Source organism: Aythya fuligula, chromosome 3 (assembly GCF_009819795.1).
Source record: "Aythya fuligula isolate bAytFul2 chromosome 3, bAytFul2.pri, whole genome shotgun sequence".
Taxonomy (NCBI): domain Eukaryota; kingdom Metazoa; phylum Chordata; class Aves; order Anseriformes; family Anatidae; genus Aythya; species Aythya fuligula.
In genome coordinates, this window is record NC_045561.1 from 92543260 (window position 1) to 92559510 (window position 16251).

General features: G+C 37.3%; 1 protein-coding gene across 1 annotated transcript in view; it reads right to left on the reverse strand.

Annotated features, from left to right (window-relative positions):
• Positions 1-409: 409 nt before the first annotated feature.
• PRIM2 (DNA primase subunit 2) overlaps positions 410-16251 on the reverse strand; it is a 106188-nt gene continuing 90346 nt past the window's right edge. The window contains exons 12-13 of the mRNA XM_032185805.1: positions 7521-7589; positions 410-991 (exon numbers count right to left, since the gene is read on the reverse strand). Coding sequence (XP_032041696.1) covers positions 764-991; positions 7521-7589 — 297 coding nt within the window. The 3' untranslated portion in view covers positions 410-763. The remainder of the gene's footprint in view (positions 992-7520; positions 7590-16251) is intronic.

The following is a 16251-nucleotide window of genomic DNA, read 5'->3' on the forward strand; positions in this document are numbered from 1 at the left end:
AAACAAGCCCAGGAAATCTTGGTACTGAGGGTTTGCGGAGTTTCTACAAAGCCTGTGGCCTGTCACTAGCAACAACATTGTATTTGCTTACAGGGCCTTACCAGCAGCTAGGTCACTCTCCAGAAAAGGGAGAAAGTCTTTGGCTTCTGCAAGATTAGTCAGCTGGTGGTGTCACTTTTTCTGGATTACCTTCTTCATACGGTTGTCTAAACTCTGCTTGGTTCTATTTCAAGCACCAAAAAGGCCATCGAAATTTGATGATGAGGTACACAAATAAGGGAATTGATTTCCCTCAGGTTCCTCATGTAGAAAACAGAGACTGGCTCACCCCCTTCAGAGGACAGCTTGAATCACAAGAACTCCTACTTAACTACCATACACAGACAGCTAAAAAGGAAATACCACAACCTTGTATTTTACAATTTATTTATTAATAAGAATCATATAAAAGTGACCAGAAAATGGGATATAATAATTAAACATTTTGAACAAACTCAAAAAACGCAAGTCAGGCAAAAACCACTTTAAGAATCGGGAATGAATTTTCATTTCCCATCCTTCGACACACTCTATACACCAGTATCCTAAACCAGCAACTGTAAGTACTGGATACGATTACAGCCTCGGTAAGTTTCTTTTCATCAGCCCATTCAAAGCACTAAATGCCTGCGTTTTCTAGGTAGTGAAGTGCATATTCCTTAGTATAAGGACACATTCAGCTAAAGAAGAAAGACAGAAAGGAAGACAAAAAAAACATAGCTGCTTAATCTTCAGTGAAGTATGCCTCCAGTCCCTCCAGTTCTGCATCAGCTGTTGTATTTGAAGAGCTAGGAGTAGAAGTTGAAGTCATGCTTTCCTGACTATTGCTTTTTTGTTGAGAGTTGCCTAAATGACTTGGTTCCTTCTTCAGCTCTCTACCACCAGTTAATAGCTTTTGACTCTCTGCAAAATACTGATTAGGATGATTCAAAGAAAATCCAATGTCGTCGAGCTGCACAAAATGAAAGGAAAAGTTATTATATTTCTGAAAAAAAGTTTTTTTTCATATTCAAGAATAATTTAATTAGCAACTTAGTAATAAGTTTCATTATTAATAAACTAAATATAGAAACTTAATAAGTTTCTATACTGTTGAAGAAAAATGCATCCGTTTGTCAATACTAGTCCAAGAAATATTAGGATACCACAGATTTATTTTCATCACAAAATTTCTTCCTTCACACCGGGGATAAAATTACTGCTTTGACATAATCAGACAGTATTTTAGACAGTCTTTCCTGTACTAAAAACAAACAAACCCATAAAACAATACAGGTAAAATAGTATACCTTTACAAATTTAGGACATCCAAACCTATACCTAAATCTTTATCTTCCTATGCTAAGAAATGGACTACAGGAAGCCTAGAATGCTGCAGTAGAGAATATAAATGGAACTTGTTACTACTGAACAATAGAAATGTAGAGCTTGAGCATCAATGTGAAACTCTCAATAGAAACCAGTAGCTTTGCCTCTTCACCTTTTTTCCCTCGGCAGCCACAAAAGCAATATTTACAAGGCAGCAGATTAAGACTGTTCCTGTGTGGTGGAGCAGTTGTTGGAGAGGAGCCCACGCAGGAGCAGGAGGTCTGGGGGCAGCTGCCACCCACATGTGGGGGACCCGTGCTGGAGCAGTTTGCTCCTGGGGGATGGACCCCGTGGTACGGAGCCGTGTGGGAGCAGTGCTTGAAGAGCTGCTGCCTGTGGGCAGCCCCTGCAGGATCAGTTTGGGAAGGACGGCATCCCATGGGAGGGACCCCACAGGGAGCAGGGGCAGAGAGTGACCATGAAGGAGGCGGAAGAGAGGGGATAAGGGGGTAAGATATTTTTGGTTTGCTTTTATTTTCTCACTGCTCTAGTCCGTTACTAATAGGTAATAAATTACATTAATCTCTCTACAATGAGTCTGTTTTACCTGTGATGATAATTAGCGAGTGATCTCCCTGTCCTTATCTCAATCCATGAGATTTTCATTCTATTTTCTTCCCCCCCGGCTCTGTTGCAGAGGGGTAGTGAGAGGGTGGTGTGGCAGTGCTGAGCTCCCACCACAGTAGTTACCAGTGTTAAACCACCACAGTCCTTCCAGTGACAAGGACTGAGGAAATCTGTAAAAATTCCCAATCACAGGACACAACAAGCCAGAGACCAGGGATTTTCTGCTGCCACAATCTTCCCATTTTCCCAGAAAGGTGGAGTCGATTGCAAGTTAACGAGCAACTTTGCATGTGCACACGCACACATGAGGATACGTGCGGTGGCTGATTTAATATGCAAAACCATCAGCCTAAATTTCAGCCACTTGTGAAAAATCATAAAGCAGAGAATCAATGTGCATCCTGAATGGGCTCCTGATTAAACGTATTACTGCAGCCTATCTTAGCACCATCAGAAAATGGCTGCACGTACAACAAAATCTAATTCAGGCATGAAAAAAAAAAGATATTAGCAACTGTAGTAAGTGACCTTGGTTGAAAAACCCTAAAAATAAGTGACGGGCCTAGCACACTCATTTGGAACTCAAAATAAAAGGCACATAGCAAAAAAGAAACCTCAGACCAATACTGGATTTCATTTCAATCTTATCTGGATGAGTTTCATCCAGCCAGCTTTCATCCACGTCCCAATTTCCATTATCTGGGAACTAAATTACGTCTTTACACCAAAAAGGCTTAAAAATACGCAATACAGTAAAAAGCTGGTTTTCTTAGGAAAAGCTCTTAATTATCTTTTTTTTTCCTTAAAATCTCAGTTTTCTTCAGACCAATTTAAGGCTCATTTTGTAGCTCTAATTCTGTTCCGTGGCACTTTCCCCAACAAATTAGAAGGAGCTGTAGAAGCAGCTCATTGTACAAATAAAACCCACAGCCACGTTTCCAGAGGTGACTGATGGCATTTGTCTATAAGCTACTTACTGGCTGTTAGTTAAAATTGTCGTATGATCCCACGTACCATTTCTCCTTTCTGAATCTAATTGCTGCTAAAATAAAGCTCTAGTGGATGAAGTTTAGACAATGCTATTTTAATTAAAAGGATTCTGCCCGACACCTTTTTTTTTTCTTGAGATGGAAAAGAGAAAGCTTTGTTCGTAATCATCATTATCCTTTATGATAGTGCAAAATAATTTTGTGTAATTTCCAGCAGGTTTCAGTGAATACGTCTCCAAACAAAAATATTCTGCTCTGACTGAAGTACACAATAAATCTTGACCACAAAAATGGAGGTGAAGCATACAGAAATTTTCTTGACTTTTTACATTAGATTTGCTCATGCAGGTTTTAGTGTTTTAGGTAACATACACTAAAAAAAAATACAGCAAGTTGAAAACCTTCATCACTAACTTAGTAAATTTCTGGTAACTTACAGCTACCAGAAGCAGAGAAACTAGATTTCTCTATCAGTTTATCCATTCACACCTGTAAATCCATCTGGAAGCCACTATGCCCAAAGAAAAATGTATTTTCTGGGCAGTCAGAAATTTAAGCTCGCAGAGTCTATCGATCCAAGTGAAAAGACCTGTCACTTCAGACAGAACTCTTTATTCCATCCAGGAGCTGATGCTATCACAAGACTGTTCTTGGATTCAACACATTTTGCACATACTGACCTTCATCCAAATTCCAGTTTTACAGTTCTGCTATAGCAAATGTTGTTTTGAAAGAAATTGAAGCAATCGCTTTGTAGCTATGGTATCTTTGTTTTTTTAACCAAGAACTTTTAAAACGATAGCTGACATTACAGAGAAAACGTGGAGCAATCATGGTGTTACTGTAAGTGATATCAATCAACCAAATACTTTCTTTAAAAAAAAAAAAAAAAAAAAGTCCAATGTTCTTGTGATTTGATGACAAACTAAGAAAAATGGTCTTTGACTTCAATTTTTTCCCTCTTTTTTTTTTTTAATAAACTATTCAGAAGTGATTCCTTGGCACCAGAAAGGTTGCTAAGTGTGCCAGATTTCATTTGCTCTTTAAAAATACAGCAAGACTGCAAAACATCAGTACTCAGGAATAAAATGTTGAAAGATGAATGTTAACATATAAATAATCAGCTGTACAGCAAGTAACTAGCACAGCAACACTCATGCAAATGAGCTTAACTAATTCATTTGGAATCCAACTTAGTAACGCAGACACTAGCCAGGTAGGTTTTCTTTTTCATAATAGTCAGTCTCAGATCAGTACAACTGTGAGTTATTTACAATCAAATTTCAAAGCACTAATTATTTCTACAGGCAAGCTGACACAAGAACATTAATTTAACCCACTAGTAGTTCACAGCTGATTCATATCCTCAGTCTCTTACTTGAGTATATGTATGTAGTCCAGATCAAAATTGTTCATTGTGGAAATATTTTTCTCTATTTTGAATTGTTATTCAACTCTATCAACTAAATTAAAATAAAATCTATCTGCTTTTGTAACTGTGAAAGGCACTCCTCATTACTGTGACTATTTACTTTGGGTAAAAAAAGCAGCATTTATTTAGGTATGCCATAACCAAATGTTGAGGTGCAAAGCATCTCCCCCATCCTCCCCAATTAGTTGTAAACATTCCCATTCTAGTTCAGCTGGACTTATTAAGACTGACTTAGTGTCAGGCACTACACTACTGAAGCCAACAGCAAAACTGCTGCCAGCATGAGAATAAAGTGCAATATAAACCTGATAAATGATGACGGAGAAGAAATGCAGAGAGCTCTTAAGTAGACAGTGTGTGACTGACTCTGTGAACTTAGAAAAACATCACCTTAATTATGCAAGTCTCTAATACAAAGCTATTTATGGTATAAGTCTAATCTACATAAGCACTATAATCTCTTTGGAGAATCATAGGTAACACAACAGCTTTGCCTAAAATGTATCAAAAACTTCCTTTATAAAATTCTGATCAGATTATAAAACTGAAGCTGAGAATTCTCCAGCTAAACCAGTCCATTATTTCTGGAAAAGTTTTACTCAAGGCTGTTCACCTATTTGACAAAACGATAACAATCAACCTTATACCCTTGATTCTTCAGAAGTTTCTTCCACTGAAAAGCTCTGCTCTTCATATACAGGGAAGCAAAGGTTATATTGCTTCATTAGCTATCATTGATTACAGAGACACTTTTTTTTTTATCCTCCCCATGAAAATAAAGTTACTAAAACATGTAGTTACAGGACAGAAAAATCATTCTCAGCATATTGTTAATGAATTTAGCAGTAAAATTTTCCAAATAAATAAATAAATAGATAGATAGATAGATATGCCCACATAAGCATGTGACATTCAAACTGCTGAAAGTGACTTTCTGTGCATTCAGCTTTTGGTGCTGGAACAACAATGACAGGAACTAACAGCAGGAACCCCAACAGCATCTGACTATGTTCTGCCTCTACCAGTTTTGAAGCCACTGCTTTCACTGCATTCTCTTAAGTGAACTTCAAGAAAATTACCCAAGTTCAGTAAAATTACTTAGTGGACTATAGAAAAATTAGCAGGATTAAAAATTCAAAGACCTATCACCTCAAACCCATTCAAGCCACCTTAAGAAGTAAACAATAGAAGGGGACCTAACACACCATATTGTTCCACATTGAATTGTTCCATTTACTTATGTGGACAGCATTCCCAATATCTGCATTTATAAGCTTTTACATGTCAGAGGATCTTCACAGGGGGATTTAGAAAGCAGTAAGTTATTCCATGTCTATTAAACATGATTTTGTAGAAATGAATAAGGATTATTAGGGCACCCAGCTGGACAAAGAACTGGACAAAATCTTTTTCACTAGGTTGATCACCTGGGCTGAAAATGATGGCATGCAGGCTTTGGGATGGCAGGACTTTTAGAAAGCTCATCGTTTAGAGATTCTAGTTCCTTCTTCCCCAAAAACAAAACATGACAAAAAAACTACAGTTCTTGGTAAAAAAAAAAAAAAAAAAAACATATTAAAAGAAATTGTGCTTATGGCTTGAAACCTGTCCATAAAATATACTTATTCCCTGGAGGCTACATTTACATCCAACCTATGCAGAAATTCTCAGGAAAGTTCAATGCATGAAAAAGAACAATCATAATGCTTCCTATTGTTTCTTGGGAAGATTTTGATAGCCTTCAGGACGGAGCTGTTGTTAGATGACAGTTTCATTTCTACATGAAATGAATGAAAACAGAACAAATAAGATGAATCTCCAGCTAAAGTATGAAACAACAGCAAAGCAGAATGATGATTTCCTTAGCGCAAGCAGCGAAGACACACATTCATATTACCCAGTACTGAAAAAAATAAAGCTTTGTGGGAATTTACCATAGGACAACGGAAAGACAACTTTACTAAAACACAACACATATTCAGCACTGTGTTGATTTATTCTTCGGTGAATACCGACCTTGGGTTCACAGTCATCTTGGGAATATTATTTCTACCGCCTTAGCCATACACAGGGTACATATTATCTAAATTTCAAATAATACATAATTTTGAATTTCTTTTCAGATCATTACAGCCATTTTATCATCTTTGACGGTAAGATAAAGTGTTCCTCTCAAATTACAGCTGCCAAACTGCCAATACTGCATATGGCTTCAAAGTACACTTATGCTACATATTCATCCTAATGATTGCTGGGAATTTGAGGAAACAAGCAGTTCCATCTAAATCAAATGTGAAAACCAATAAGAACAAAAGAAGTCAACAGCGAATGCCTCTGGGTAGGTCATCTAATCCTCAACCAGATTTTGAACAAGACTATTCCACATTCTGATATTTGAAAGGGATGTTTTTAAGCTGTGGAGAGGACAAATTTATAAGAAGGACTGCTCTCTGTTGTTTTTTCTTGACAACAAAGAACCTCAAACCAATGAGAAAACTATTTTTTGAATCAAGAAATCATGCAGGAGGTATGTTACTGCCATTCTCTGTCTTACAGTTTTGTGGATCTTGCTTTAATATTTTATAGAAGCTTATGATCAAGCAAGTGGGAAAGGTCTGTGAATGTTCAGTTTGCTTTAAAAAATCATCACATGTGACCAAAGACATGATAAAATATCAAACGAAAATAAACAATATTAACTCTGTAAGTGGTGGAAGATTAGAGTTTCAGTTACATTTGTTAGATCGATTCTGTTTATTTTTTAAGGTGTATCTCAAAATACCAAACACGCATTATGGGTTAAAAAGAACAGTTTGTTTAAAAACAGGGTATTGAAAAAGTTGAAGGGCTTAAAATAGACAAAATTTAACATTTTTGACATTTTTAGGAAGAAATCATAACCTTTTACTGTATCTCGTAACATTCAGGATAGCAAATAACATCAATATGTGAATGTAGGAAATTACACAAGAATATGAGAAATTATTGAAATGAAAGCCAACTAGGCAAGACAGCTGATGGATGTGAAAGCTGCAAAAAGCCTCCGGATTTCATGCATGATTTCCATGGCCTTCCTTGAGACAAAAATGGTGATTATAGTATAACAAAAATTAGTAGCTACTTACATCGTGTGTCAATTCAAAGTACTTCTGACAGGCCAACTGGTAATGCATGCCCTTCACCAAATCCAGGATCTAAACAGAGGAAGAAAAAAAATTTAAAGCTTCAGAGGTAGCACAGACATAGAACCAGAGAATTCTGCATCTTGTTGATGTTACCATGACAAGGTAAATATCACTCTTCTCAGCAGACATGTATAATACCTCGCAGGATGCTGCAGCACATGACATCTTTGACTCGTGTATTCTATTAATAAGTGACAGCACTTAGACACGCTGTATAGTTCTTTAAAAACACCCCGGCCACATTAAAAACAAGATAAAACCCCAGGAAGATACGTCTGGTCCCTAAAACTTAATTTTAATACCCTTAACTTCAAAAATGAGTTGTATATATATTTTGGTAATACAATTGTGACAGTTATTGCCGAACTATCATATTGCAACATCTCTTCCATAATTGCAGACATAAATCTAGTAATTCAAGTGGTTGAAGCATGAAGCAATCAAGAGCACACTATTTGTATTTTTATTTTCCACATTACCAGCTTGTACAGATGCAGAATGAAACGCAACTGTGCTCCCATCAAGAAAATTTAATGCAAACCCTTTAGACAAGTGTCTGTGAGAGGGGAATGCTTCTACCTTCAATCAGATTTGTCCTTTTTGAAATGTAGTTATTTCTAGCCAGGCTCAGCAGAATACATGAGTGAATAGCCTGTTTTCAACACCTATTAGGAAAATCATGCCATCTTTTGTAAATACAATTTGCTTCCCAATTCTACCGCATGTAATCTCTTCTGTGCTGTATAAAGTTCCATTCTTATCAGCAGCACGCAATGCTGCCCGAATTTTTATTTATTTATTTAAGTTTCATCACCTCCTCCCTCCTTCATAGAAGCAAAACGTATGGGCACTCTGCTTATCAAACAGAGAAGATTGCTGGAATTAAGAGATAACCTCACTGGAAGGAAAAATAGTTTTCAAGAAATGTTAATTTCAAGGCCTTTTCCCAGGTTTGACCTTTGTGTCAAACACAGCAATACACTCCGGCTTAAATCCCTGCTGCACTCATTATTGGATGCCGCCTTGTATTTATTGACAGATATATAAATAAATTACATTTGCTGAATGGATAAAAATGGCAACACACTGCCAAGAAAGTACTTAACCGCATTGTTTCTCTGTTATAGTTCAACTGATTACATTTCTATGCCTCTTGCCACTTCCTGTTAAATCTTCTGTAAAAGATCAAGACCAAGGCCAGCCAGGCAATGAAGTCTGAAATTTGGCACTCTTAATACACACACACATATACACATACAGATATACACACATATATATATCCCTCCCTTTAAAAAGGACTGAAAAAATTAGTGTCACATTAAGCAAAGGGCTGAAGAAAATTTGTCTATTCGAAACCCTTCAATTCCATTTTGCCTTACGTCTTCCTCTGCCTGTTCCTTACAATGAAATCACTACTGTGCAAAAGAGCTCTCTCTATCTTCAAGTAAATGCTCACAACATCGTATGTATGCATGTATTTAAAAGAAGAAAAAAAAGGTTTTTAAGTAAATTTTTAAGTAAAAATCCCAGATTTTTACATTCACGTGTATTCCAACAGGACAGAATGGTTAGAGCAGTTTTCATTACACCAAAAAGCCATTGTGCCCCACTGTATTTTCCTCCTGATTCAGAGTCACGGTCGTAAGACCTACGGGTCCACTGGCTAGCTGAAAGAAACATTTGCCCCGAGTTATTTCCTGGGATTCAGATTTTTCTCAACTAAACCTTCCGGCTGGAATAAGTCAACTAATTCAATCTAGCTCATGAGCCCTTAAGGTCTCCTAAGAATTATTCATTTACCCAAGATTACACCTCAATATAAGTAAACAGTTCAAAACCTCAGGTGGAAAGGCATTGTAAGACTCCGAACCGAGTGAGCCTACAGAAGCTGTCTGACGTATCAGCAACTTCTGAGTATAAAACCTCCAAGTTTAAAGATAGCGAGGTTATCTTCTAATTTAAGAGAACTTTTAAGAAAAGTTGATCGGTTACAAGGCTAGTAGTCACACTGCAGCTTAACTTTGCAATTCCAGACCACAGCTACAGCTGCTTTTTGCATCGATGCTACCATTATCCAACTCTCCTGAAAAGCAGAAAAGGCAAGAATTATCAAAGCTGGCTTTTGATTCACTAACTCGGTGATTCACAGGATGTGAGATCAAGCTGCTGTTGTTGTCTCCGACGGTTCAGTGCAAAAATGGTAACTTCAAGTGACAGATCTCAGAAGAGGGATCACTGACACAGTACGGATGACGAGAGAATGAAGCGGCACTTATAAATAAATTCCACTTTTGCAGGAGAGATTATCCAGAACAAACTATTCTGAAACCAGGCCCATTTAAGCCCTGACCCATCCTCGGGAAAATCTTGACCCATCTTTAGAGTGAAGAAGAGTACTCCGTCGAATCGATACTGCTGACACGTAGCGTTACCAGAGTTGGCCTTGAGGAACCTAAAACTCTTAAGGAACGATTTTGCAATTTCAATCATCACTTCCCACCTTCACTGCACTTTCACCAAGGACCTACTGTCCCCACTCCCTCCAGTCTCCTCCTCAAACCTCCCAGAGGCTGCTATTCTGTCACCACACACTTTTTTTTTTTTTTTTTTTTTTTGCTGCACTAATACAAAGACACACGCAGCTTGGAGTACAGCTGTCAGGGGAACCCCTACCTTCACCTCCCTGTTGAAGTTGGCAATTAGGCCTTCGTGGCTCTTCTCACCACTGCCAGTGCTCCACAGATCAGCATGCAGGCCAGAAGAGAGCAGGGACTTCCATCCAATCTCTCAAATCAATGTACCTGGTTGCACCAGTAGGTGCACTCACCTTGCATTATTCCTACTCCTTTCCCCTCTCCATCACATCACCTCCTCATCTTTGGCTGTTTAGCCAAATTTCAGCCAAATTTGACAGGTAGAGATGACAAAGCTAGACAATTCCTACGTGGTGATTAAAAACTGTGGCTGGGTGGAAAAGCCAGACAAACATTTGTGACTCAGTCAGGGAACAGCAGTTGTAATTCAGCTCCCATCCCTTCTGAGAGGCACACAGAAGGCAGCCAAAGCATAAATCTGATAATTGGCACATAGCTTTACATCAGTCACATCACATGAAAACAGATTAACTTTTTTTTTCTGTATATGATGGGGTTGAGAAGTAAAGATTACAATCAACATACCCGAAGAAGAACAGCTTTAGTAGATCAACTGGGTATTCTGAGACGAAATAAAGAGTTAATAATGGCAGCAGCAGAACCAGCTAGGAAAGAGTGCTCTGTGGGAGAGGAACAAGCAATGCTCTATTTAAATAAAACAGAATTATCATTCATAATAAATATTATCGTTCCTACTACGATTGTGCTTGTAATGAAAGCAAACTTGCAGCTGCTTTTCGCTGGTGCTACCCAGAAACAGACCTCCACTCAAAACTACCTTAATTACCAGCAGCAATCTTTTGCCTCCACATAGATTCAGACATTTACACTAAATTGCTTTATTTTGCAAGTAACGGTACATACTCAAGGACTCCTTTTGTTAGTTCTTATGTGCCTTTTCTTTCCCCACCATCTGCAACTTGCTTTTGTGATGGTGCTTTACTGACTACTAATGAGGTTAAGATGATGTTTGGCAGCTGCATGCAGCCACCTGCTTTATGGACCTTCAGCTTTTACAGCTAAGATGCTGCAGAGCTGGGTAGTTTGAGCTCTGCAATTATCCATTGTTAATTTCACTTATTCAAAGTTAGTTTATTTTATCTGAAAACGGCTGAATTACCTTATATTTTCCAAAACCGAAGTCCTTCTGCTGTAGATTCAGTTAAGCGTGACTCATTTCTAACCTTCATTTTATTTCCAAGGTGACTGAAGATATGACGGGGGGCAACTGCTGGAACATATCTGAACACATTCACTTTTTCTTCTGTTTCAGGTCAGTTTGTGACCACCTGAGCATCAGTCCTGCCCCAAGACTCCACACTGCACTTCACAGAAAAATCTCTTCTCCATTTTTTAATACTTCTTTTATATTTTAAACTGACTGCCAGCAATTTTTGAAGGTTTTGTTTGTGTAATGTAGCATAAATTTTCTCACATTTAAGTTCTGTTTTCCCTCTAGGACTCCCTCGCAGGCTGGAAGACCATTGCTACATCCTTGCCAGAGCTCCTGTTCCTCTTACGCTCTGTCACTTGTCCTTTTGCAGTCAAAATACCTAATCTCATGGCACTCAGCATCACACAACAGCTCAGCTTCTCCCCTGCCACTTGCATCCCAACCATGAAGTAACAAAACTTAATCCAGTACGCTTTGCAAAGGTAAAAATAGAAGGCAGTCATGACCTTGATGGAGGTATTTTATTAACATCTCTTAAAAAATACCTGTACTTTTCCCCCCTCCATTTTTAATGTACAGGCTTTCCAGCCTTAAGTTCTTGTTTTATGTATGACAGTGGGGAACTCATTAAACACTTAAGAATAAATGAATGTCTGAATGAGAAGAAAACATCAATATGTGACTATATTTGTTGCAGCAATCCCTGGGCAGCTTCTTTAATGAAGACAGACATTAATTTAAACCGAGTTAATCATCTTAAAAGGAAACAGCTCTAATGCCAGTTGTGTTTGTTTGCTTGCTTACTTTCTCAAAGTTTTACACAGCCTCCTGCTGAAAGATAATGGTGTGAACATCAGGTGCATTAACCCTTCTGCATTTGAGTATTTCATTTCTCCGATTTCAAAAAGTTTTGAAAGAGCACGTTGTATAATGTACATTTGTAATCGGAAATTTGGGACTATGTTTCTGTGACACATTTTCATTTAACTTGACAAATCCTGTACGAGTTCACAGCCACTTATTTTAAAAGCCAGTGCTGCCTGTTTTTAGACTTGATAGATAACCCATGTTCCTGTATAGCAAGGAAAAGCTCGGTCAAAGCCTGGACTGTTATCTAGTGTGAAAGCAAGCATCTGAAATACTTCAAAATCAAAACACCTTACAAAATAAAACTTTTACTTCACGTACATTCTAAGTTTACAAAGCAGCAGTTTCAAAGAACAATGACCTAAGACAACTTGCTTCATACGTATTGTTGTGTTTTCATGTCTACCTGTATTCTCATCCTGAACACTGCATTTAAACCTTTGATATCTTCTGTGCGATTCCTTGTTCCTCCTTTCTGTTCTAAATAAAAATGTCATGAGCAGTTTAATACTCCATAAATTGAAGCTGCTGAAGTGTAAAGACAGATCCTAATTCTGCCCCCTCATTCCTGCCATCTCCATTTTAATGACAGGCTGAAAGTGAATCTCAGTCCTCTTCCCTTTGCCCAGGTTGGATAATTTTTTGCCCAGGTTGGATAATTTACAGGTGGATAATTTTTTCATCTATTTTACCATGTAGTCATAAGGCCGGCATGAGGGAAGGAATGGAAACTCAAGAAGCACAGACAAACAGAGGGTAAAACTGCCTTCCATAGCAGCAGGACTAATTTAGGCTAATAAGCAAGTGGTTCTGAAGTCTAAGATTTGACTAGTGAATTTAAATACTTTAAATTGAACTTGCTGAAACCAATGACATTCTTCTCCAACAGTGGGAGAAAGTGTGCTTTTTACTCTAATTTTATTATTATTCGCCCTAACCAGCACGTAATTCTATTATTCTAAAAGACAAATTTGATTGTGTGCTAGTGGAGGTTGCCCAGAGAGGCTGCGGAGTCTTCCCGGAGATCTTCAGAAGCCACCTGGACATGGGACCGGGCACCCTGCTTGAGCAGGGGTTGGACCAGATGCCTCCAGAGGTCCCAGCCAACCTCAACCATTCTGTGATTCAGTCATAGACACTCTCATACCTACTGACCATGAGTTTTTATTACATTATTCTGGTGGTTGGAACATCAAATCCAAGTTTTAAAAAGTGTATTTTCTAATCCAACCTTTACTGGTTTCCAATATAATAAAACATTGGTCTTAAGTACTTAAAACCATGTTCTACATATAATGAAATCCATGCATATACTGACTACGCTGTATTCTTAAAGCTTTTTGATATCAAGCAGATTAGCTACGCTCCTCACTGTGTTTCTGTACCTTTCTTGCATTCTCTTAAGTTTTCTCTTTCTATGCTGTTTCACTCACACAAGCCAGTTCATCAGTCCATCAGTTCGACAGTTACTGTCAGTTACCGGTCCTTCAACCAGATTTTAGAACAACCCACTCTAATTTCATTACATACACCCTTTTTAACAACAAAAATCTCACCCTCACCTGCCAATAGCCATATGTACCTTCTCACTTCTAACATTTGTTTCAACTTAGCAGAAAAAAAAATGAAGATTGGGAAAACTAAGTCTGAAATGCTGTCAACTGAAATGTTTAGAATAGCTTTAACCCATGTCATGAAATACTTAAGACATAGGTTATGTCATGCTAATACTCTCCATTGATGGTGTCAGTAATACTAACACCACAACACCAACAAACATAGACAAGAAAAGCCAAGGAAGTTGATCAAGACACATTTTACCTGAATGATAAGAATAGAAGAGAGTTTTAATATTGGAAAACAAAACTTACGTAGTATTGCCTAGATAGATTTGTATTTGTATCTGTTCAGCTTATACGCCAAAGTAGTCCTAGTGAAATCAATAAGCATGCTCATGCTTGAAAACTAAATAAAGACAAGGCACATAGTTTAGCTGAGGAACCACAAGCAAAGTACAGTTTCAAAATACCATGACTACAGAGTAAATCAGATAAAGTATAATCTCAGATGAAATGCGGGAGACATACTCCTAACATAAAGCTCTTATTTTCAAAATAATGGAAAGGCTGAATGCTGTCTCCCATCAATAACTGGTCACCGTATATGGAAAATATATGGAAACTTTCATCATTCTTATTTACACAAATCTAGACCAGATTGCCACAAAGATTTATTTTCACTAACGAGGTTTCCTTGACATAATCTTATTCTCAGACTCTTAAACTGTCCACCTGGAAAGATTTAATCGTTTCAAAACATTTGCAAATTTAGATGTAGTAAAGACAATAACCAGCAATTCTGGAAACCAAACAAGCAGCCTTAACTCATCTTTTGAGAGATGTGAATGATGTACAACTTCTAGATCAAAGGTGTAATGCTTTTTTAAAAATTTCTTGGCAGCCAGTATGTAAGGATACCCTATTTTAGGACTTGAATTTTAACTGGTTAATTTACTGGGGAAGAATCCTGCCACAAAAAAAAAATCTCACAATATCTGTGCTCTAAGTAAAAATGTGAATATTTGAAAAGAGTTAAATTAATAAAGTCCCATATGATATCATCATTAATTAAATATTTATTATAGCCACAAGTCAAAACAGACTTAATATTGCAATTGCTAAGAGAATTTTTGAGGAACTTTAATGCACCAAACTCCACTGTGATAGCAAAACCAGTCTCACATGAGATTAGTCTGTGTCAAGAGTATCAATGGTTCTTGTGGTTTTGTTCCTGTTTTTATAAATCTCCACAATAAATAATAGGTTAATAACTATTAGTAATTCTTACTTGAATGATATCCTCAAAACTCACAGAAACACTGCCAGCACTAACTGTGGTTAGGGCAAAATTCTTCAGCTGCACGGGAAAACATTTTTACAGCTAGGAATGATCTGAAACTTTTCTAATATTAAACTGTCAGAAGGGGGAGTGTGATTTGCCCAGCCATGGCTTAACTAATTTATACCTCTCCCTTTTAACACTCCCCAATCCCCCAAAACATCAAACTTGTCAGAAAACATTGGCCAAAGTTCAATGACTCATTTAGAATCTTTAATTTAATCCAATTATGGAAAAAAGCGGCTTTTTAAATTAAGAGAATAATTCTACTAGAAAGAACATTCTTTCTTCTTAAAGTTATCTATCTTCTGTTCATTTACATCAGCATTTTTTCCTAAAAAAAAAAAAAAAAAAAAAAAAAAGTAGTAATTGGAGCAAAAGCAAAAATGAGTGTAGGTCTCCTGTTTCTCCTTACTGCAGAACCACAAGTTTTTATCACCTTTTGCTATTGTGATAGCAGTGAATTGGGAAAAAGACCTGAGCAATTTCTTCAAGAATATATATTTTTAAAACAAGTCTAAATCAAAGCCTATCACCACTATTTTTCCATTTGAGATATGTCAGCAACGCATTATAGTGCATTTAACATAGCACCAAAACAGATGCGTTTATCTTGCATATGCTTTAATCTTCGTATTCTTCAAATTGATTAGTTTTTCTCAGAAGCGGTTTTGTAAAGATTTTACCTGATTAGCAGTATACCAAAAGACAGAAATGAAATGTAGTCCAAAATATAATGCAAATACTATGCAATCACACATTAGATTGTCAGCTAACCATATTACTCCTCCAAGAAGCAATTTTTAAACAAACAAAAAATCTAATTTCACAAATACAGAAATAGTTTATCCTAAGGAAAATGTGAACTAAATACAAGTCAAATAATTTGGTTCTTGGAATAAACATCAGGATTAATTCTTTCTGCTTCAGGGTATATAATAAGTAGGCAAGACCTGGGAGTCACTTCCTGTATTACTTCAGAAAGATCATTTTTTTCTGAGATTGTCTCTGCTGAAGACAGCCTCAGAAAATCCAACCTGAGATGGCTGGCTGGACCAAGGTACCTCACATCAAGCAG